This window comes from Suricata suricatta, chromosome 6 (genome assembly GCF_006229205.1).
Source record: "Suricata suricatta isolate VVHF042 chromosome 6, meerkat_22Aug2017_6uvM2_HiC, whole genome shotgun sequence".
Classification (NCBI taxonomy): domain Eukaryota; kingdom Metazoa; phylum Chordata; class Mammalia; order Carnivora; family Herpestidae; genus Suricata; species Suricata suricatta.
This window is the reverse complement of record NC_043705.1, coordinates 22,843,709-22,868,431: the sequence shown is the minus strand read 5'-3', so window position 1 is coordinate 22,868,431 and position 24,723 is coordinate 22,843,709. Positions and strand designations below refer to the sequence as shown.

General features: G+C 37.3%; 1 protein-coding gene across 6 annotated transcripts in view; it reads left to right on the top strand.

Annotated features, from left to right (window-relative positions):
- Positions 1–24,723, top strand: part of RAPGEF6 (Rap guanine nucleotide exchange factor 6) — a 188,897-nt gene that overhangs the window by 154,692 nt on the left and 9,482 nt on the right. For 5 of the 6 annotated variants that reach the window (XM_029941860.1, XM_029941857.1, XM_029941858.1 and 2 more), the window contains 5 exons: positions 2,004–2,215; positions 6,777–6,900; positions 12,865–13,085; positions 17,912–18,103; positions 20,528–20,662. In XM_029941860.1, coding sequence (XP_029797720.1) covers positions 2,004–2,215; positions 6,777–6,900; positions 12,865–13,085; positions 17,912–18,103; positions 20,528–20,662 — 884 coding nt within the window. Of the gene's footprint in view, positions 1–2,003; positions 2,216–6,776; positions 6,901–12,864; positions 13,086–17,911; positions 18,104–20,527; positions 20,663–22,931; positions 24,661–24,723 lie in introns of those variants that run through there. The other variant, XM_029941861.1, reaches the window with a different exon arrangement.

Here is a 24,723-nt window from a genome sequence, read left to right as displayed (position 1 = left end):
ATACCTTTACATTGGTGTTTCTATAATTCTTAGTTCTGTGTTTGGTTCTCTGGAACTGTGGTGCCTGTTGAGTCTGTAGATACATTTGTTTCTGTAGCTTTCTCAGGTTATACCTTTGAATATTTTTTCATTTCCATTATTTTTGTTTCATTCTTCAGTGATACCAGTTATTGAACTTTCTAGATCTCAGTTCTCTTCCATATCCATTATCATCTCAATTTTCAGCTCTGTCCATTTCCCTTGATTGCTTTTGTTAATCCTTTTTTCCACATTACTTCCACAAGGTTGTAGCACTTTTTTTTTTCTTTTTCTTTTGTAGGTTCCACTGTGGCTTTCGTTTCTGTGTTGGTTTTGAAAATTTCTTCCATTTCTTTTCTGAACTTGAATAGTTTTTTTTTTATCATCAACTTGTCTTATCATATTTTCCCTAAGCTCCTTATATCACTCCATTAAGCTCTTTATTTCCTTTATAAATTCATTTGAAATCAAGGTTAGATCATTGGTTAGTACCAGTTTTATTTAATTGGTGGCAACATTTTTCTTATTTGTGTTCTTTATTTAGTTTCCCTGTACCAAGTATTTGTAAGAGGTTCATGTGGGAGAGGGTCTAGAGCATTATTTCAAGCTAACAGGAATTTAGCTTCAATGTGTTTTGTTTTACCCTTTCTTTCTTTCTTTTCTTTCTTTCCTCTTCCCTCCTCTCCTCCCTCCGTCTACATGAAGATTGGCAGCTTTGGGGCTGCTTACCACTCAGAATTTCTACCTTCTATCCTGTCTCACTGTTAAAGATATTAAGATATTGCCTCATAAAGATACTGTCTCACTCTGTGTGCCTATTACCTGGCATTTTCTGATACAAAACACAGTCCAGCTCCCACCTAATTTTATTAGCCTGTGGATTCTGTTGTGCTGTCCCCAGTAGGATGTTGCTGCTCTTGTCTTTAGGATGAGTTAGCCGCTTCAGAGAACATTACCAGCTTTCATTGAGATCGTTAGCTGTAGATGTTCTTTTTCAGCATTTTGCGTTCTCCTGTTTAATCATGACTATTGGCAACCTTTTAATGTTACAGATATCTCTTAGTTTCCATGAAGGTGAAATTTGTATTTCTGTTACTGATCCTTATAGTTCCTTGGGATGATTTCTGAGAGGCAAAGGAAACAAAGATACCTAACTCCACACATTAAAATCAAAAGTCAAGAGAACATTTTAAGTACAGTGGTATGTGTAAAAGTCAGGTGCCTAGGAGTAAAGAGGGGCTAACTGATAAGAAAATTGAAGCATTATGCATGCAGGACTCCTTTGGCAGCCTCCCTGCAGGTCGCAGTATGGACATGAAGGGATCAGGAGGGGCTGCAGCCCAAAGGGCATGTTTTGTTTGGTTGGTGTGTTTTTAATGGGCATGTTTTTGAACGGAGGGCTCTCTGAGTTTAAGATCCTGTCAGAAGAAGGTATTAAATATATGGAGTCCTTGGGGAACAGTCTTAGAAGCTAGAGAGATGGAAGTAATTAAATCAGGGACATGAGGGAACCAAATCTCAGAAGGAAGGCTGCCACAGCCCTAGAACTTGCCTCAGTTACTGTAGCAGTTGTGTCCAGCATTACTTAAACCACTTTTAGAATAGACAGTGTCTCCACAAAGTTATTTCTAAATACATCAAAGAAAACATTGTGGTATTTGAAGGGTTTTTAAAAAATACTTAAGTGTTTCTTCTGTGGAAATATTATGTTTGTCTCCTACCTGCCAGCTGTAAAATAAAGGCGCCAGTCTACAACTATAGACAAGTAATGTAGCTCCTTTGGAAGAGGTTTTCCTGATTGTAAGATCGGAGAGCCCCTTTTGTTATTTTTTTCCATCGTTCTGCTCTCTTCATGGCAACATATTAAAACTATGTCCCTACTTATTTTAGCTTTATTAGAGAAACTTATTGTATATGCTTTACTGCCATGAGTCTTCTCCCTTATCCGAGTCCCTTATTAATGTTTTTATTCTCATCTTTGGCAGTGGCTTGAACCTGGCATCTGTAGCACGACTCAGAGGTACTTGGGAAAAATTACCAAGCAAGTATGAGAAACACCTCCAGGATCTACAAGACCTCTTTGATCCATCTAGAAACATGGCAAAGTATAGAAATATTCTTAGTAGTCAAAGCATGCAGCCTCCAATTATTCCACTCTTCCCTGTTGTCAAGAAAGATATGACATTTCTACATGAAGGTATTTAAAAGTTATTTGAAAATTAGTGTGTTCAGCTTGAGCAGATTCCACAGAATTGTGATTAATTATATTTAATATATTTTTCAGCCTTTTATGTCACAAAAGCTTTATCTAATTAAATGTAGCAAATTGTAGAAATCAAAACCCACATTACTGACAAAAACAAATTTAAGTGTTTTCCCCTCTGCATTCAAACATAAATTTGACTTAAACCCACATCAGACTGATCATTTTTAAAATTTTGTTTCCTAATGCTTTTCCTTCCAACCTTTTTTAAATTTAATTATTCAACACATGCAATACAGAAAAGTGCCCATAACAAGGGAACGACTAAATGAATTATGACAAAGCAAACTCCCATGTAACCAACATGCAGGTCTAGAGTAGAATGTCACCGGCCTCCCAGGAGCCCTGGTGACCCGTCTCACTAGTAACTGTCCTCACACTCTCCTCGAAAGTAATGACTGCCCTGACCTCTGATACTCTGGTATCTGTTGCTGAACTTGATATAAATGGAATCAGAGTATATTTGTTTTCTTACATTTTGGTTTGGTTTGGCTTCTGGCTTATTTTAGTCAACATTAGATCTATTAAGATTTTTCCATGTTTTTGACTGTAGCTGTATTTCATTTTCAAAACTAGTATTCCATTACCTGAATGCAATGCAGTGGATTTATCTGTTCTGATGAGTATTTCATAGTTTTCCACTAATCACCTATTATGGATAATGCTGCTTTGAACATTCACATCATTGAAAGTGGAATTTATTATGGATGTGACATTCATATAATCAACTTTAGAAAACAGTTTGGCATTGCCTAGCAAAGCACAACACTGGCAGTGTTATTAGAGTTAGTTTGTCACCAACACCTGTAAATTCGTTCCTTTTATTTTTACCCATTCAGTAGTGGTACGGTTTAGTTTTGTATTTCCCTGATTACTAATGAGTGTGAGCACCCTTTTATACATTTATGTGGGGGTTTTTTGACTAATTACCAGTTTGGGTTTTTTGGATATTTATTTATTAGGTTGTCTCGTATTTAGTATATTTTTAAGAAATTCTTATAAATCCTGGGTGTAATATGATTTGCCTTTTGAGCCTCTTAAGATTATCTTTCGATAAACAGCATGTTCTTAGTTTTAAAAGCCTAACGTGGATATTTTAGCATGTTTTGCTTCCAGTTTCCCTGAATTAATTTTTGTATATGGTATTTGTTCTAGTCTGGTAACTTGCTAACTATACACTATTTTACTATTATTCTAATGTTACATTAGGCATCATATTTTTACTTAGTTGATATTAATTAAGTTAATATTTATTAGTACTTTTCTTTGTATTGGGCAGTGCAGAGAATGTAGACTACTTAAATTCCGTTTACTCACCTACCAGTTCATATACACTTGTCATACCTTTAATGTTTACATGATCTTATCATTTAGTGAAGTCAGTATTTATATCATCATGATGATACTGTTTTTATTCCTCTCTGCTTTTCAAAGCTTCCATGTGGTTGGAGTTTTTTTTCCTTCCTATAGAGACTACTTATTATTTATTTAAGTGCAAGTCTGCTGGTGATGAAATACCTCAATTTCATTTACCTAAAAATGTCTGTATTTCATATTCATTTTTAAGGCATAATTTTGCTTCTCAATGGTCTTTGAGCATTTTAAGACACCATTTCATTGTGTCCGGCTTTCACTGCTGATATTGAGAAGTCATTTGTCAGACTTAATAGCCGTTCCCTGTGATTATATTCTTCCCTTCTTCCAATAGCTGCCTTATAATTTTCCATTCTCTTGGTCTCTTTTTTTAGTTTTAATCTGATGTAACGAGGTGTGGCATTTTGCGTTTTGTTAGTTTTAGTCCTGATTTCTTTATAAGATATCTTCATCAGTTTTGGAAAATCCTCTTTGATTTTTGTCTTCAGATTCCTTACCTACCCTCTTCTGACCTTTACTTTAGAGATTTTGCTTTCACCCTTGTCTTAACCATGCTTCCTTCTGGATATTTTCTTCCAATTTACTGTCCAATTTATCAGTTCTTCAATTATGTATAATCTACTGTTAAATATATCAATGAATTCTTAGCCAGTTACTGTGTTTTATCCTGTTTACAGTTTACATTGTTTTATCTGTGTTCTCTAAGTTTTTAGTGTTGTTTTCTTCCTCTTTGCACATATTCAACATAACTATTTTAAAGTCTGTATCTAATAACCCCATCCGTTGTATGTCCTTTTCTGTTGTTTTTGTTTCCTGTTTTCATCATGTTTTCTCCTCATGCCCCTAGTTATTTTTGATCAAATGAATGTTGAGTATGAAAGATTTACAGAAATAATTTGAGGTTTCAGATGATGTCCCACTCCTCCAGAGAGAAATAAAACTTGCTTTTGCTGGGTGCCTGGGTGGCTCAGTTGGATAGGCAGCTGACTTCGGCTCAGGTCTTGATAGCACAGCTCCTGGGTTGGAGCCCCGCCTCAGGCTCTGTGCGGACAGTTCAGAGCCTGGTGCCTGCTTCAGATTCTGTGTCTTCCTCTCTCTCTGACCCTCTCCCGCTCATGGTCTATTTCTCTCTCTGTCTCAGTAATAAAATAAAATTTTTAAAATTAAAAAAACAAACAAAAAAAACTTGCTTTTGCCAAGCAGCTAGGCACACTAGCTGTCCAAAATCACCTTAATCCATTTTTTTTTTCACATTTCAAGATAATTTAACATTGAACTCTTATCTTGGTCACATCAAGTTCATCCTTAGTCCCAGGACATCCCTTCAGGATCCCAACCCCAAAGCATTGGAGGTTTATCAGGACCTGAGGAGTTTTCTTCTAACGTCTGAAGTCAGGGTGTCACCACTTAGTTTTTTTTAAGTTTATCATCCCCCTTTTCTGAATCAGTAGATGCCCTTGGATCAGAGTAAACCTTCCCCAGATCTTCATTCTTCTTCCAAATCTTCATTGCTTTGATAGCTTTTTGTTGCTTTAAAATCCTTGTTCTTTCTATTTTTGCTCAACTTTTCTAATTATTCTCAGCAGGAGAGTTGTTCTAATTATCTCTCTCTTATTAGCACTCCTTTTTCATAAGGAAATACTCTGATAGGCTTCAAATATATTTTTCTGACTTGCTCCATCAAGACATGTTTATGTGACTTGGAGATATTTTTGGGTGGTTATTTTGTTACCAACTCACATGTTGAGACCCTGAATATCTCATGTATAGATGTTATTTACCATGAGAAAGCAGACCACCCTATGTTTCAGATGCATTAGGTTCTCAGACTTGCCCTTAGGGACTTGGAGTTCCACATAGGCATCTCAGGGGCTACCAGAGTAGATAAATGGGGTTACAGAAACTATTAAAGACAGATGTGAAAAAGAAACACAACTGAAGTCCGTCACATTGCCTTTTAAATATATAGTTTTTGCCTTGTAGTCTGAACTTGGTAAGCCATCAGATGGGCTATGTCTGGTCTCAAAGCTACCCTCTTCAAAGAAAAGTAGGTTATTTTGAAAGTTATGTGAATTTTTCTGCAGAGCCTCCACTGATTTAATCAGAATAGAAGGAAAAATTATGGAACTTATGAGCTAGCAAATTTGTGTTGGTGATGAAAGTCACAATTGTAAATTTAAATTTCAGAAAGAAGAGATGAATGGCAGACCAGAAAGTGTTTACGCACCAGTCGCCTTAATTTAATAATTGCCATTTGGGAAAGCAGATCTACTCGTACTTAATCCCCCACTGGAACCCTCCCTTTTTAAGAGCAGTCAGTTTTCATGGGATATATTCTACTTGATAAATGTTGACAACTCATTTCACACTTTTTTAAAGTATTTTATTTTTATTATTTTTGATGATTTTGTCTGACCCATGCATTATTTCAAAGAGTAGTGTTCAGTTTTCAAACATTGGGAGATTTTATAAAATTTTCAAGATTATGTATTTATTTTGAGAGGGATGGAGAGAGAGCATAAGCAGGGGAGAGGCAGGGATAGAGGGGGACAGAGGATTCTAAGCTGGCTCTGTACTGGGAGCCGAGAGCCCGATGAAGGGCTTGATTATGACCTGAGCCGAAGTCAGACCCTTAACTGACTAAGCCACATAGGCACCCCTTAAAGGATTTTAAACCAAAGAAGCTTACTGGGTTAATTAAGCCCATACGTCACTCTTTGTGACCTCTGGCTAGAGCCAGAGTTTTCAAGTGCGGTGCCCTGCTGCCCAGAAGAGCAGATGCAGGTACCTGACAGAGTGGGCTGAGCATCTAGACAGTAAGATTTAAGGAGCCACACATTTTATAGATGTGCCTTTAACATTGTGAAATCGGTTTTAGAAGCTATGTAGCTTATCAACTTCTAGTACTTATAATCCTTCCTCCCAAAGGAAAAGAATTCCTCCTAGTAGCTCATTGCCTGGGATCAGAGTTGAACTGTATGTGCTTTTATCAGTTCTTAAAAACAAAAGTGGCAATTTCATAAAGATGATTCTGATTTGTGGCCCCAAGAGTAACCTGACTTCTGCTACCTTACATAAGTATTTTAATTTTGAAAATGAAAAAGTTGGTTTTATTCCATAGGAAATGACTCCAAAGTAGATGGTTTAGTGAATTTTGAGAAGCTAAGAATGATTGCCAAGGAAATCCGTCAAGTTGTTCGGATGACTTCTGCTAACATGGACCCAGCTGTGATGTTTCGACAGAGGTATGGCATTGAAGTCTGTAGAAGTGTTACAGTGCCATCAAGTGATACAATATTAATATTTATCATTTATTAGCCATCTCCCATTTGTTATGGACTGTATGACATGCTTCACACATGTCAGTCTCCACTAATTGTTTATCACAGCAACCCATTAAAGGTAGGTGGTCTGGGTTTCTATGTACATATGAAAATCTGATGCTCAGAGCATTTAGGTGATATGTCCAGGATTATGTAACTTGCTCAGATTTGAACGCTGGTTCTGTATTACTTTTTGAAGTATGTGGATAATTCAGTATTGTTATTGTTATGTTAAATAACTGACTTAAATATAAGAAAATCGCTCATGTTTACTGAAGTTACCTTAAAGGACAAATTATTTTGTCTGGTTTTCATTCTAATTTGTACAGTATTAGTCTACGCACACCTTTTATTTTTACTAAATACTTTTAAAGTTCTATTTCTATTAAAGGCATACTATATTCTTTTAAAGTCTATTCTTTTCCTCAAGCCGTACTACTGTTTATTTGTATGCAAGTTCTTTAGCAGAACTTAGTACAAATGTAAGCATGTTCCATTATTAATAAAAATGAAATATGTTATTTGTATTCCATATTAACCTGATCTTCTAAGAATGAATGCTTTTTAAAATCCATTTTTAATGTAATAAAGACTTTCTCAAACTGAGTAAAACTTAGAGAAAGTGTGTTGTCAGGCTCTTCTCAGTAATTTTTGTAATTTTCAGGGTAAATAGACACCAGGGTTTAATTTAGGGCACTTACTTTCTTCCGAGCCAATGTGTGTAGCTTCAGTGCATAAGACTTAAAGATGAAATAGACACAAAGATAGGCACAGTTCCCTGGCTTAAAAAAAATATAGTCTAGTAGAGAAACAAAAACATTTCTATCTTTAAAAATAAGAGGTGAAAGTTTTGTAATCAAACAAACAGTGTCGTCAGTGTGTGTCAGGATAGGTTTTCTGTTTTGTTTTATTTAATTTACTGTTCAGGAGTCTGTTTTTGTAAGTAGGTGATCTGATAGTTGCTCTAGTGTAGAGACCCTCAGAGAACAGACAGAGGGGGTGTCACTCTCCTCCTCCCTACCCATCCCACTCTGCTCTTGAGAATCTGACATGTAAGGAGACATGTCGTTGCTCGACAGTGTGGAAGCAGAAAACCGTAAGAGCCAGGGACCAGAGCAAACCTGGAGGAAGGTTTGTGGTTTGTTTGTTTTTTAAGTTTTTGCCTTTGTTGCATGTTTCTGTACAGTGGCCCCACTGCTGCCTGTCGTCGTGTGTGGACTTCCATTTACTCGTATGTTATTAGCACCCTCATTCCCAAAAACATAATGGATTTGTGCCCCTGCCAGACCAGTCAATAACATACTACGTATGAGCTCCACTTAAAAAATGAACAAAGGAGGAAAAACCTAATGAGAAATTTAATAACTTGGCTATTTTGTGGGGCATGACCGGGGCTAAATAGAATACGGGATAGATAAGGGAAAATAAAACATTCATAATTAGATTGGACAAATTGGACTGAACTTTTCCTGAGTCAGTTGTTGTTTTTAGTCAGTATTGAAATGAACTTTTTCTTTAAGCAAGTACTTACCCATTTTTGTGGTGTATCTTATATAGTGTGGACAAAGTAACCTCTTGTATTCTAACAGTAGTCAGTTTGCTGAATGAACAACAGTCTTAGACCACCTGCAGCACAGAGGCCAGTGGGGGGGGGGAAGAAAATTAAATATTTATTCAGTCCATTTGTAGTATAAGAATATGCAGAATCTTATTCTGATAATATGCTTTTAATTAAATTTTAGATTGACTTGGTCAAAATTTGTTTTAAAGTACATTATGGGAGAAATTTCTGCACTTAGAAATGACATTATAAATCTTTATGTTCCTTGTAACTTCATCTTGTTATTGAAAGGAGTGCTCAAAATCCTTTGAAAAAATATTCAAAAAGTCTCTTCCTTAAATTAAGGTTTACATCCCTTAAACATTTAAATTCAAACTTTATAATAAGTGGTTTTTTTTTAAAGTTTTTTATTAATATAAACCTCTGATACAGATTGGATACTAGAAATATAATTAGCCTGAAAGCATATTGTAAAGAATATTGTGGGTTTGTTGGTCTCCAGTACATATCCTAATTCATTTTACCCCCGCTGCGTTCCATTAAAGTCATTTTACTGTGAAGCTACCATTTTTTTCTTGGTAAAATGTTCCTGTTCTTTTCTGTCTCCATAGTTTCTCTGACTCTCACTTGTTGTCTTTTTTCTGTGCTTTCCTATTCAAACCCATGCGTCAATGTTTGTGGCTCTTGCTTACAGGAAGAAGAGGTGGCGGAGTCTGGGGTAAGTGTAGAGATGAATGCACCTGAACCAGGGGTTGTGCAACTCTTAACACGTACTGCATCCTTTCCGTTAATGCACGCGGATAAACTCGCATGCGTCCTGTTAACCCTCAACCTACGCGCCTCACAAATGCCTTTTGCTAACAAGGTGAAAATAGTGATAGAACTGGATTTTTCCCCCCCGGACTTCTCCATTGTTGACGTCCCGTAAGTCCCTTGTAGGTTTTAATTTAGCAGGGTCAATTAAAAGAGGATGATAGTAAATACTTGTTGTGTGCTTGCTCTGTGCCATATATTGTTCTGAGCACTTCATATGAATTATTTAATTCTCCATGCACCCTGTGAGATGAATACTGGTATTCTTATGCTGCAGGTGAGGAAGATAGACGGGTCTCAGTTCTTACAGCTCACTAACAGTAGCTCCAGATGTACATAATCTCATCCAGAGTTCTTTTTCTCAAGTGCCATATTTTGGGGTGCCTGCTTGGCCTATTCAGTAGAGCATGCAACTTTTGATCTCAGGATCATGAGTTCAAGCCCCACCACCATGGGCATGGAGCCTACTTTAAAAAGTTTATTCACATGCCTTGTTTTATTAAAAGAAAAAAATGTAATGACATAAAAATGAAGTTCGTTTATAAAGCTTATGTTTCCATCAGTTTTCCAAAAAGAGGCAGCCCTTATCCAAACTATACTATAAAATTTAGTTAGTAAATGATTGAAATAGAAGATGATTGTAATTCCTCAGATCCACTAATACCATGTGACACAAACAGTACTGATTGGATTTTATTTTAAAGCTGTACCATTTTAAATAAGAGACTCCCTTATATCTCTTAAAATTGTACTACAGTCAGGGGTGCCTGGACAGCTTGGTCAGAGGAGCATTGGTCTTGGTGTCATGAGTTGAAACCACACATTGGGGGTAGAATTCACCTTATAAAAACAAAAAACCCTGTAATACAATCTGAAACTGCCACCTTTTGCTGTTTAGGTATGTTCAGATCTCTGCTTATACAAAGATATCTCTTACTTTGAACCCTAGAATGTTTAGGGCCTTATAAATTACCTCTGTAGTCCTTTCATTTTTAGATGAAGAAAGAGACAGTTTTTGTGAATAAAGGGATTGCATATGAAGGATTTTGTTATTTTAAGACTAGAGTGAATCATGAAGTCAGATTCCTTAATTACATACAAGAAGGATTTTTCTGTGAGCCACTTACTTGAACTTGAGTCTTGTCTTGTGATCCTGTTTTCTGTTGAAGTTTGGTGAACTTGAATTTCCTTCTACATTATTTCTTCTCTGTGTTTTTCTCGTGTGTTTCCTTCTGTATTCTACATTTATGTCATGGTCTTTTCTGGTTCTTTTCATTGAAAGTAGAAATTGGTTCCTGGCATTATTATTATTATGAAGAATACTTGGTCCGTACATACTAGTGGGAATTTGGGGTGTTGAATGACTTAACACATTCATTATTTGTTCAGTTTTAGAGTTGCAATGTATGATGCTTGCAGACAGTAGGCATTTTCATATCATAGCATTATTCTGTTTTGAAAGAGGTTTAGAAGGCATTTTACTGTCATTTATTACAGTGCTTTCAGTTACTAGAATTTTGTATCCTAGATTTGTGGACATTTATATAGATATATAGATATATAGATATATATCTATATATCAGTAAAGGTAAAAATTTTTTATTTGTATTAGAATTTTAATTTTATTTGTAAAAAAAACTTTAATATTTGTATTAAAATTTGCTTCTAATGATTGGCACTGATTTTACTCCATTTATTTGAATCTAAGACATCTTCATTTGTTGGACATACCATTATTTTTATGTACCAATAAAAAAATTACTTAAGTGCCTTCTTCTGAAAATGTTTTACTTTTTATGCTATTACTCTTATGTAAACTTAGGTATGTATTTTTATCACATAACATCCTTTTACATTCATTAAAAGAAAAATGTGAGCACATTAAATTGGTTTATTTAGATCTCTCTCAAACTTACTCATATTTAGAATATGAATCTTCTGAGTTAATAGTTTCTGAGTGTTTTTCTCTGCACAGTTTGTTTTTGGTTTTTTTTGTTTTTTTTTTTTTTTTGTTTGTTTGGTTTGGTTTGGTTTAGTTTTTGGTGCCATCAACTGTGTTGGTGGTGGAGTATTTCTTAAAACAAGCCGCTAAAGTAAAAACTCCTGGTGCTGGGCTATTAGCTTTGCTTTGCCGATATTTAGGATAGCCTCCTTTTGACAGTGCTCTAAGAATGTTGCTGAACTTGTCAGATTCACTACCTTCTTATAATCATTTGGTTACTGGAGATTAAAAGAGTAATTCACTAATGTCGTTGGATTTTCTCCCTCCACCCCCTTCAAGTTTTGAAGTTTCTCTGTGTACAGGGAGTGACAGCCATGTCACAGATGGTGCCTGACCCATAGCAGTTGAAAAGTTGCTTTTGAATGTAAGACACATCTTAATTCAAAGATATTAAAATTGTGAAAGAAAAAAAATACTATAACGCCTCTTCACAACTTTTGTTTTGCTTAATTTACAAAAGAACACATTAGGTTTTAATGTCTCTTTTAGATAGTACATGAGCCTGAAGAACAAATTGTTTTTTGATTGTGGACTGTGTATTTATAATATTTTGAGATAAGTATGAAGCTAATATGAAGCTAACTTAGAAAACTTTATTATTTTGGAATGAGAACTGCATTTAGAATAAAAATCACGTAAGAACTTTGCGTTTCTAGCCTCATTAGAAAGGACAAATAGCATTGCTTTTCCTGTTTTCCACTGATTACAGATGTGGCCATTATAGAATGAGATTTGCCACAGAGAGGTTGGGTGAAGCTATAGTTTGTTTGAACTGTGGTTATTTCTTCTCGGCTTGCAGTTCGTCACAGAGGCATTGTAAAGAAAGTTTCCAAGTCCCAGATCCTCGGTCCTAGAACCACATACTGGCTAAGCATTCTGTGTGTGAGTGGAAGATTGAGTGGCTTTCTGTTGTATTTCTGGTCTCTGACTATATGGGGATTGAGTGTAAATGCCCATTTTTCTTTTTGGTTGTTCTCTTTGAATTTTGTCCAAAATCTCCTTAGTGGTAAAATTGGTTAGCATACTCAGAGTGGCCTGCTGTAGACAGGAATGGTGATGGCTGTGGCATGTCTAAAGCAGCCCAGATGAGCAAAGCTCCTGTAGAAACTCCCTTGCTGAAGAACCTTGGTGTAGAGATCTGGCTAAGGATGGCTGACTCAGGCCCTTGCCGTATTTCAGAGTGTGGATGGGCTCCTGGGGTCACTGTTTACTTGTCCCAGTTGTGCCATGGGTTGCATAGGCACAGACACAGATCGGATGGAATTTGTTGCCGGGGTGGGGGGGGGGAGAAATTATCATCTTATGCTTTTGAATTCTGCACTTTGCCAAATCTTAAAACTTAGAACATAGCCATGTGTGCCATATGACTTTGCATTAATGCTCTTCATCTCTTAACTCATTTGCATCAGCATGCAGTAGCATTAACAGAACAAAATTCTTTTAATCTTCAATCTGCCATGTGTAATTCTTATGTTTACTGTCCCGCATTGTGATATCCATCTTCCTACAGGTCACTGAGTCAAGGCAGCACAAACTCAAACATGCTGGATGTCCAGGGAGGTGCTCACAAGAAAAGAGCACGCCGCAGCTCTCTGCTTAATGCCAAGAAGCTATACGAGGATGCCCAAATGGCAAGAAAAGTGAAGCAATATCTCTCCAGTCTGGATGTAGACACAGATGAGGAGAAGTTTCAGATGATGTCACTGCAGTGGGAGCCTGCCTATGGTACCTGTAAGTACAAGATTTCATTTACTGTGATGTTATATTAAGCACAACAAGATAGACATTTATTTCTGCAGAGTTAAGCTGAAGTCCCGTGAAAATTAACTTTCTCTCAAAAAGATTTCTGACACACCCCAAGCATCAGTTGATCCTCTTACTCAGATACTGAATTCTGTCCATTCCTAATTGCTGTGTAGGAAATTAAGGGCTAAAGAATTCTTTAAAAAGCATTATAGGGGCGCCTGGGTGGCTCAGTCGGTTAAGCATCAACTTTAGCTCAGGTCATGATCTCATAGTTTGTGAGTTCAAGCCCCATGTTGGGCTCTGTGCTGACAGCTTGGAGCCTACTTCAAATTCTTTGTATCCCTGTCTCTCTCTGCCCCTCCTTTACTTGTGCTCTCTCTTTCTCTCTCAAAAATAAATAAACATTAAAAAAAAAAAACTATTATGAAGTTGGGGCCTTTAGGTGGGTTGGCTGGTTGAGCATCTGACTTTGGATCCTCCATCTCTTTCTCTGTGCCCTTCCCCTGGTTGCGCACACATGCACTCTTCTCTCTTTCTCTCACAAAAATAACATTTAAAAAAATCATTAGAAAGTCTTCTTATAAAAATGGGAACATTAAAGAAGAACTCTTATGTTTGAAAACATTTCTAGCTTCATCCCTAAATAGAGTAAAATAAGTGAACCTTTTACCTTCATTAAATTTAATAGATAATAATTTTTGCTAACTAGAAAATGGAAGAAATGTAATTGAAAGTCTTATAGATAGTAGGTGTTAGTAAGGTGAAATAAGAAAAGTGACGCACATTTTCATAGTATTAAAATATGGGAAATGTGAGGGACAAAAGAGAGCCTGTTCTCAAAAAAATTTTTAATGGCACACAGGCTTCCCCCACCATTTGTAAGAAGAGTGTTCCTGTGAAACCTTTCATAAGCCAAAATGATATAAAGGGAAGAAGCAGTTACCATTAATTTCTATGAAAAAAAATTGGAGTGTTCCCAGACCCTACAAAATAACCTGTTAGGCTTTTCTGATACTTTAAGACACGTCTTACTAACGGATGCACAGAATAAATGTAGATTAGGCACAGATGCCCACGGACACAGTTGAAATTTATGGCAGTTTCATACTGAGGAGCTGAGTATCGTTTCTGGGAAAGTAGCTTGTTGGTTCTGTTCCCACCACTTGGGGTTCACATTGCCTCTGTAGGCGAGAGTCCTCTTTGAATTTATTTGGGCTAATTTCTAATGTAGGTATTTCATAAAAGCAAAATGGAGTAATGTGCACTTCTGAAAGCTGAGAATACCATGTGAACAACAGAGGGTATATGTGTCTGGGTCAAGGAAATCATGAGTTGTAAAAGCAGAAATCAAAAATGGTAAAATACACTATATTATAACAATCAAAAAAGATTAAGTTATAAGTGGATGTTATTTTACACATATATATGATTAAATGTTATGCCTAAAAATTCCAATAGGATGCTTAGAACTTGATAAACTGCTGACAGAATATAGTTGGGGGAACGTTCACATTTTCTATTTTTGTGTTCCTAATTCATGGGAGGAAATGGTAGTCGTCATGGGCTGACGTTGAGATTAGCAAATGGCATATAATAGAAAAAGCTTGTCAACAGAGTGGAAAAGAAAAAAAATAGATGTACAGCCAAAAATCGATTTAAAAATTTGAGATATGACAGTGAATTTAAAGTACAAAGTAGTAAGCCATTCAGCAAATGTTATAAAAACACTACCTTGGACGCTTGTACCCATAGGAATTGAGTATCATGGAAAGCACCCTTGTTGAAGGATGAGGACTGAGTTTGAGGGTCATTTATTTTTGAGCAAGGTTCTCTTTGCCCTAGACCTGTTTCCTGAAATGTGCAAACTTGAGGATTGATAGTATGTTTTATCTCTCTGATTCTTTCTACAGAGTGATTTTTTTCTACAACCTATTAAATTAGGAGGAAGGAATAATAAAAGCTAACAATTATCAAGGGCTTTCTATATGCCAGCGACCACTAGACACTTTACAAACATTGTCATTTACTCCTTAAGCAGCCCGTCAGGTGTCTAGTGTTAGGGTTGTATTCCATTGGCATAATGCACCCAGAAAACCTGTTTATACAAGGATGTTGCAGATTACATTACAGTGAGGAAGAATCGTGGAGATACTAAAATGCTACAGAATAGTCCAGTACACTGTTTCCTTACCAGTACAAGGGATAGTAGGTGGCCATTAAAAATAATAAATGTGTGGGGCGCCTGGGTGGCTCAGTCGGTTGAGCGCCGGCTTCAGCTCAGGTCATGATCTCGCGGTTCGTGGGTTCGAGCCCCGTGTGGAGCTCTGCTGACAGCTGGCTCAGAGCGTGGAGCCTGCTTCAGATTCTGTATCTCTCTCTCTCTCTCTCTGACCCTCCCCTGCTTGCACTTCCTCTCTCTGTCTATCAGAAATAAATAAAAAACAGAAAAAAAGATTTAAAAAAATGTGTATAGACTTTAAAGGTATCTAGGGAGATTTCTTACTACATTTGAGCCATTAAGAATAGTGTCAGCCATGTAAAAATGGTACGTGTTAAAAGTAAAGATTGAAAAAGTGTACAAAATCTTAAGAATTACTTATGTTTCAAGGATCAATGCCATATATGTATGTATGTATTCTGACCCTGTTTTGAATGATGGTCAAGATTATATTTTCCCAAGTAACTGAATATAGACTTCATCTTATGGTTATGAAAAACAGTCTAACCTTTCCTCAGGCAAAAGCAGAAAAAATATTTATCTTTTGTTTTCATTATCTGCTTTTTTTGTTCCCTAAATCTGATTTGAGATACTCAAGAGCATAAAAATCTTTTAAGCCTGGCTTATTGTAAAAATGCTGGCCCGGAATAGTGCCACATGCCTACTGTGCGTCAAGTCTGTTTTCCTGACTCTCTCACACACCTGCATACTTTCCTCAGCCTACCTAGACTGAGCGGACTTTTCTCATAACACTAAAGGGTGTCTTTCACTACAGATTTAGTACTGATTTTAAACGAGTAAACTTGTGGGGGTCTTTTATAAATTAAGTTTCATGATAATTGAATTTAGTTGTTTTCCTTTAATTTGGCTTGAGGGTCTTTATTTGATTTCTGTTGCATAAGTTATTTTTAAATGCTGAAGTATTTTTTGGTTTTGATGGTTTTTCAAATGATTAAATCTCAAGCTTGTATAAATAGTTGATTACTGAGCATTTTAGAATTTGGTTTTTCCTAATAAATCATGATGTGGCTCTTGGCATTATGATGTGTATCTATTTTTAAGGTAGTCTCTTGATTTTTCTTTTCCTTGTACTAAAGCTTATTAAAATACAGTGTCAGTTGAGAACTGATTAGTATTGAGAGAAGGGGGAAAAGGGTTTCATGGCATTAACCGAAAGTAGTTGAGGAGCCACTCCACATTATCCGCCAGGAGTCCCTTTGTTTTGACTTCTGAGATGTCTCCTAATTCTTAACCCTCAAAATAAACTCTTTAGATGCTGATAATAAAAGCTTAGTAGGTAACTATTATAGCCATGCTGGGACTGGTTGAGTATGCTAACTTGGCTTTTATCTTGGTGTTTAAAACGAATCGTGGGGGGCACCTCGGTGGTTCAGTCGGTTAAGCATCGCCTTCATCTCAGGTCATGCGTGATCTCATTCATTGTTCATGAGTTTGAGCCCTGCGTCAGGGTGCTCACAGCTCGGAGCCTGGAGTCTGCTTTGCATTCTGTGTCTCTCTCTCTCTCTCTCTATCCCTCCCCAGCACATGCTCTATCTCTCTCAAAAATCAACTTAAAAAAAAAAATTGTGGAGTGCTGAGATTGGACCTACATTGAAACCATCCTGAATTACTGGCTGAAGAATTGAAAGTACTACCTAAAGGAAGTTGTTCCTTGCTTTGAGCTATACAAAGGCAGCAGCTTTTTTTTAAGTCAGAGTTCTCAGTTTTTAATTCTGACATTTATTGTCAAATATTCTAACCATGAATTTATAAAAGAATTCTCTGGTATTCCTGTATATAATTATTGAAATAATTTCACTTGCTCAGCAAATACCCATCAAACATCTGTTTTGTATCAGTCACCGCACACATGGGGAAATAGTTGTAAGCAAGATACATAGTCCATAATCTCGTGTTAGTTACGTGCTGGTCAGGGGGAAACATTAATTAATTAATCACACAGGTAATTGTATTGTGACAAACAATTACCAATGCTGTGAAGAAAAGATACAGGATGGCTAGAGAAAATAAAACAGGGGATCTTGTTTGGTTGCTGCCCAGTGTGCAGTATTAAGAGAGCCAGTGTTGGCCTACGCTCAATCACACAGGGCCTCATAGGCCTTGTTTTAGTTTTTTGCATCTTTAACCTTAAGAGTAGTGACAAGTCATCTAAAGGTTTGCGCAGAACATTTGGAGAAGGAAATTGGTATGGTCCGATTTTCATGTTGGAAGAGGCCCTCTGCTGTTGTGTGGAGAATGGCCTGAAGTCGTAGACTCGAAGTGACCCGGTCAGGGAAGTATTTCAGTGGTGTAGGTGAGAGGACGCACACGTGGCCGCCGGTGTGACAGCAGAAAGGGAGCCTCGTGAGTTGATGGGTTTACAATGTATGGAGGAAGTGAAATTAACCACCTAATTCTACACATTTTAGAAGTCACATTTTCTAATGCATGAAATTATTTTTAGGAAAATTAACCTGTTAAAATTTTTTGTGTTAAAAAAAATAGATGGTTTTAATGTCATTTTTTATTGTCACTGGTGATTACCTTGCCTAAAAAAGGGCACAGTTACATATTTCTTACTGTATTCTATTAGTGACTAAGAATTTCAATGAGAAAAGATCAGCCAAATCATCAGAGATGTCTCCAGTGCCTATGAGGTCAGCGGGCCAAACAGCTAAGGCACATTTGCATCAGCCTCACCGAGTGAGCCAGGCACTCCAAGTGCCAGCTGTTAATTTGCACCCCATCAGGAAGAAGGGACAAGCAAAGGACCCCGCCACATTAAGTGAGTATTCACAATTACTGCATTGATTTACTTAAAATTTCCAGGGGAGTTAGAATGAAAAATAATTACAAATATAAATGCTTAGAAGATCAGCTAGTATAGTTTGTATAATTTAATCATCACTCATGAATTTAAAGATGTTTGTTTGCCTCTAGGTATTTGATAACAGCATACATATCTTAAGTGCTGATAATTGGAATTCCTCTAGTCTTAGCAACAGAAAACTTGGAGCAGTGTGCTTAGGTACCAAGCATTTGCTGCATTCAGAGGTTCATTCAAACACTTACCTAATGCACGTGGAACTTATGAGAATGAGGTTATTTATTCTAAAAATGTATGTTGTTTTTTCATTCATGATCACTTCTCAAAAACCTAGTGAGGAGACAAGAAGAGATTGTAAAGTATATAAAGTATGGACCATGCTCTCTCCCCTCTCTGTTAGACCATGTAAAAAAGAAGCCTACATTTAATTTAGTTTGGTTCCTAACATTAGTATTTAGCCCGTGAAGTATATATTCAGGACCTATTTAGTGGAACTCTGAATTTAATTTGATTTTGTTTTGAGATCCAAAGTTGAAGAAGAAGTGCCCCCACGCCCTGCCTTTGCCAGATTTTCGTTCTGGTGCCGTAGACACCAGCCCAGGAACTTAAATAAAATGTGTGTGCTTTTATGCCTAGAGTATTTACAGAACATATAAAAGAGCAGAAGATGGGAAGTTTCTGGGGCACACGGAGCTAAGTATAAAGTGGAACTTCAGAGAAGGCTTTATGGAGAGTTTAAAGGTTGATCAAGAGGGAGGTAATTAGGCCAAGATTACAGAGAAATTGCTTCAAGCAAAGGGAAAATGTGGTATCTTCGAGGAGCTCCTGGCAGTTTGCTGCTTCTGAGTGTAGAGCTGCAGGACGAGTGCTGAGAGACTACCATAATTAAAGCTCCCACCTACAGAGTGCCAGACACCATTCCGAGCGCTTTACTGAGTTTATTATATTCATTTAACCTTCATAAGAACCCTGTAAGATAGACGGTACTCTCGTTCTACAGAGGAAACAAAGAAGGTCTCAGTAACTTACACACTGCCCTTGTGTCATGGAGCTGGGACTTGAGCCCAGGCTAACGGGCCCTGAAGGGCTTTTTTTCAACCGTGAGAGTAAACAGCCTCCTAGGATGACAAGAAGTGAAGTCCTCAGTATGCTGAAATTATGACATGGCATGCCTAAGGACAGTTGTCCGGGTAGCTATTGTAGAGACTGGGGTCAGGGGGATGGGGGCAGTATGGTCAGTTTATATTGGAGAAGGACTGTAGTAGGGAGGGAGGCACTGAGACTGGAGATGGGAAGTCCAAATGGAAACCGATGTAACAGTTAACTGGACGTTGCTCAGAGCCCGAGCTAATTTGTTGGTTGTGGAGATGAAGAGATAGTTGGGTGCAAAACTGGTGAAGTCAATCAGTTTGCTGGTCTAGTGAGAAATAGGACAGGTCCTGGGTCTGGCTTCTTACTTGAATGTCATCACTCAAGAGACAGTATTGTTCTAAGTAGCCCCTTTTTTGCTTGTTGTAATATGGCTATTATTTATGTGATAAACATATTCATATTAAAAAAGCACTTAGTAGTAGTATGAGCACACCATGATTTAAATTCCTGCATTGTTAAAGAGGGCTGCTTGTTACTATGACAAATGCCGGTCAAAGTGGGGCGGGCTTTACTGATTACAGTAGTGCCAGGAGCTCTCTGACTTTTCTTAGAGAAGGTCTCTAACGTAAAAATGTCAGCATGGTGAAACCAGTGCTAACTTTGACTTACAGTAAACAGGACCAGCTGTTCGACAAGAGTAAAGATAGAACTTTGCAGCATGTTTCCAGCGTGCTCCATACTATCTTTCTATAAATTCATTTTTCTTTCTGTTGTCTACTTTTATCCTGTAATGTGATTTTAGTTCTGTTGAAAAGGGCTGGACTGGCAGCCCGGCAGCCTCTTCCTTATGCCCACAGGTAGTGACAGTGCCAGCATCCCTACCCTGCCCCGGCCACGTGCCTCGCCCTGACTTGGAGAGGCCATCTCTAGAGGGGAGAGAAGAGTTTGAATCCATGCCTTCTCTATTAAGACTTCCGACAAGTGTGTCAATTGTGGGGGCTGGGCACTATACTCAGACTGTTAAATCGGTTCCCCTTAGCCACAAAACAGACAACAAAGAACTGTTACAATGTGGTTTGTGCTGACTAGCTGAGTTGGAACCAGTAACCTAGAGGTGAGAATCTCTGCATGCCATTGCCCAGTCGTTTAGTCCCTGTCTGTCGTTTACACATTTCGGTTGACTACACTAGCCATCGTGCATCATGGCCTTAGTTATGTAGCATATTAGGGACCTTACAGATACTTTCATTGTGAAGTGATGCTTACTTGCGCCTTGGATTCTATTTTTAGGTGCAAACTTACCTCAGAAAGTTTTAGGGACAACTGAAGAAATAAGTTGTCGGAAACATCCAGAAGATACAATCTCCGTGGCGTCGTCCTTACATTCTAGTCCTCCTGCATCTCCGCAAGGCTCCCCTCGCAAAGGTAAGATTGAACAGTTTAAGCTAGTTCTTACACCAAGAAACATTTTCTGACATAAAATTTGCTTTTCAGTCTCTAGTGATAAAAGAAAGTGAAGAAACCTATATCTCGTAATAGCTTTTGAACTTTGATGTTTTAGATTGAATTATTCAGATGCTTTCCAGGTAGGACTTCTGTGTTCAGAGTGGCCACACAGAGATAAGGATGGAGGCAGAAGTCACAGCCGGTTGATTCTATGCAGATTCTTGGTGGTGGTATTCAAATTTCCAATTTTTTAAGCATTTCTATGGAGTATTTTAAAACAAGAATTTCTAGAAGAAGTTGGTTTTAACCAACTACAAAATTCAGGGAAAAAAACATATTTAGGTTGATATATTCCTTTTTTTAGTAATGGAGTATTATTCCCTTTTTAGTAATCAGCATTTAAACAGCCATGTGGATTTTACATCGCACTTAGAACCTCTTGATGTAAAATACCTGAAGTCGTTCTTGTTCATTGACTTACGTTTTTATAATTCACAGTGAAGCGTTTTTTGTCTGGAGTAGCCTGGGCAGTGTGTATGCAAATGCCATTTCATGTTAGCTGCACATGTGGCATTTTAAATGGTATGTGTATTTCTTACACTGGCTGCTCCACGTTTTTTGTGTTTTTTGGTAAAAAAAAAAAAAAAAAAGGCTCCTTAGTTCTGGCATCATCTTCCCGGATGTGAAAGAATCACACCTTTAAATAGTCACAGTACAGCAGGGCATGTGGTGTTGGGGAAGAAAACCTTACGAATTCTAGCAGGGAGGAGACGCTTCCAGGGCTTTCCTCAGCTCCCATGTTCTAAGTTTGAGCTCACTTTTGCAAGGTCTTTTTTTTTTTTTTTTTTTTTTTTTAATTACTTGCCATGTTTGTGGCAGCGATGTGGTAAGTGGTATCAGACCAGAGTGAATTCTGACTGTATTCCCCACGGTAGCTGGGTTACTATGCCCAGCTGATTTATAAGGTCAGGTTTCTGTGTGGAAGATGGAGCGAAGACCAACTATTTTAGGGACCTCATACAAGGGCTAAACGAAACAATAGTTATAAAGCCTGACAGATGGTAAGTGTTTAGTAAAGTGAGGTGTGTCCTCTGCCCTGCTGCCTTCCCAGGGTAACATAGCTTCATTCTAACTCAGCTGAGAGAAGCTAGAATTTTCATCCAGATTTTACTAAGAAAAGATTAGTAAAAATTAAAGAGGACATATAAACAATATATATTAATAGTTATGTTTATAAAACACAGGTCTCTGATCTTGTGGTATGTAGTTCACACCTGATTCTGTGAGGCACGCTCTGTCTCTTCCCGGTGCCTGAATGTCACGTGACTTGTGAGAACAAGAATTTCCCCCATAGCGAGTCTTCACCACGGTGTCTTTCAGAATGTGGCCAGCAGTTGACCTTGATATCCATAGCTTTGGGAGCCTGTCAGAGCATGTTAAGAATCTTTAGAAACCTTAAAGAGGTTATTATCTTTAAAACCGTTTCTAATTGTTCTTATATGTTTTATCAAAATCCCAGCCAATTAAATAGATTTTCTTCTTGTTTCCATAGATATGATCTTGCCAGTAGTCTGTAATTGAACAAAAATGTTATTAAACCAAGAGTACATTAGTGGGATCTGTCTCTGGTTCTTGCTAAACTTTGGAATTCGTTTTCTGTTTTTTTAACATTTAAGGAAATAAGCCTATCTTCATGATTTTTTATAGGGGGAATTTGTTAAGTAAGAAATTTTAAAAAATGAGACATCAGGCAGCCGTACCCTTCATCTTCCACAGTACATAAGGAAACTTTCCACCGTGGAGCTGAAACAGGGTCAGAAAGTGTGCTTTATAAATACTTACGTTGTACTTACTATTTATATGTGCCGTTTGGTTTTTACCAAGCTTTTCATTAGTAGAATCTGCCTGAAAATTCCAGACTTAGTTACTTTTGAGAGATAAATCTGGTTACCTGATCGTCTTGTCATATTTTTCCTTATGATTTTACCACCTTGGCTTACTTGCAACCATATTTTGTTACCAGCTTGTTCTGATTAAGGTAATTTTACTCCCATGTTCTGTTTTGCAATGGCTGCAGTATTTACGGTATATTGTAGACTTCTATCCTTTAAAAAAAATACATTACTAGATTTCAATTTTTCCAGTATTGTTAAAATGTTTGAATATTCTGTAACAGAAACCAAACTAATTGTGATTAATTGGAAAGAATTAACTGACCGTGACAGGGTTTTTGCATCTCTCCCTCCAGTTGGCAGTATTCTGTCTGATCTCAGCATCCTGCTGCGCCTCTCAGGGTCCTCCTCATCCCCTCCCCGTGAGTCCAGCACCAAGAGCAGTGGCCAGAGCTGCCCCGGCATAGGCGGGGTTTACTTGCAAAAGAAAATCCTTCAGATTACCAGGAGCACAGCCAAAAGGACAGACAGGACCGAGAAAGCCACTGAGGAGGATAGAGACAGGACAAGTTGTGAGAACACAGCCAGAAAAAGAGTGACGTCCCCGTTTAGAAGATTTAGGGAAAGAACTCTTTCAAGGGAGAGGCTAGCCAACAGCAAAAAAGAGGACGCAGATCACAATCAAGCTACAGAAAGCTGTGAGAAAGTGAAGGATGTTGGAAGCAACATCAAAGATGAGAAAGGGAAAGACATCTTCAGTTCAAATAGCCGAGGCCACAGTAACACTTTAAACTGCTTCTATACGCGATTCAAGTCTAAAAGGAGAAAGACAATCTGATGGAGTTCGTTACCTAATTTTAGTGTGAAATTTGTTTTCATTTATCAATGTAAATGTAGCTTAAGTTACTTATCAAACAAATTCTATGCAGAAAACTTAGTGTATAATATGATTTATATAGGCATTTTATGACCAGTGTTAAAGGTACTCTAGCAACAAAGTCATATTTATATGAAGTGCCTTATTTGTACGTGTTACTTTCCTCATGTTAGTAAAATTTATACTCTTGTTTTCTGTAGTTGGCTTTATTTCCTACTGATAGCTGCTGGTTCTGTGAATGAAATAAGTACAGGTACTTTTTAGAAATCAGTATTTACTTTCTCATTAGAATACCCAGTAATGATCGGATTACCACCTTTGCCTCAGAGAATTTTATTGCTCTTATTACTGTAACTGCTTTACATGCTAAAGGAAAAAGAAGGCAAGGAGCTGTGTCTTGTCCACACTTTTAATTTTATCCGTTTTTCATATAAATCTCTGGTCCAGCGGAGGAATAGCAAGTGAAAATCGTGTGGAAATTTGGTAAAAATACAGTTCCTGTGTCTACCACAAACCTCATAAATATTGAATATCCAGAAATGAGCCCAAGAATATATATATAAACAACCCTTCCAGGAGATTCTTAGAACTGATTACATTTGAGAAATAATGTCTGACAGACATAGGGATGCAGTTACTTTTTAAATCGTAAAGCAGGTCCATCCCCTAAGATAAAAGAGCAATGATTTTTTCTTTTGAGGAAGAACTTACATATATTTACATTTATATACTTTTTAAAATTTACTACATCCATTTTCATGGTGCACTTGAAAATTACCAGTCAGTTCATAAAGGGCACTGAGAAGTAGCAGTCAGTTGTCAGAGGTCAAAAGACTGACTTATTTCAACTTGTCCTGTGCCTGGTTGGTCCCGTAAACCAAATATAAATTAGTCATATTCTTGGTCTTAATTTTTCTTTTTGAAATAATTAGTAGAACTACTCTATGGTTATTGTTCAAAAATCTTTTCTGTAGTGACTTGAGTTATATGTGAATATAAAACCTATACTTTATCTTAATGAGATTTCTAGGGGTTGTCCTGAAAGTCATGTATCTCTTGAACCTCATTTGTCCAGTGAGCAGGAAAATAATTGTTTGCTTCTTTGAGACCTACTCCTTGTTGGGATTACTGTGGCATTTTCTTTTATCTCTAAATAAAAGAGGTTTTGTTTACTTTTCTAACAGTTACCAAAACAGACACAGTGTACATTTACCTGTCATGCTGCAGATTTATTTTTGGATGCCTCCATCTCATTCCATCTCTACCCCCTT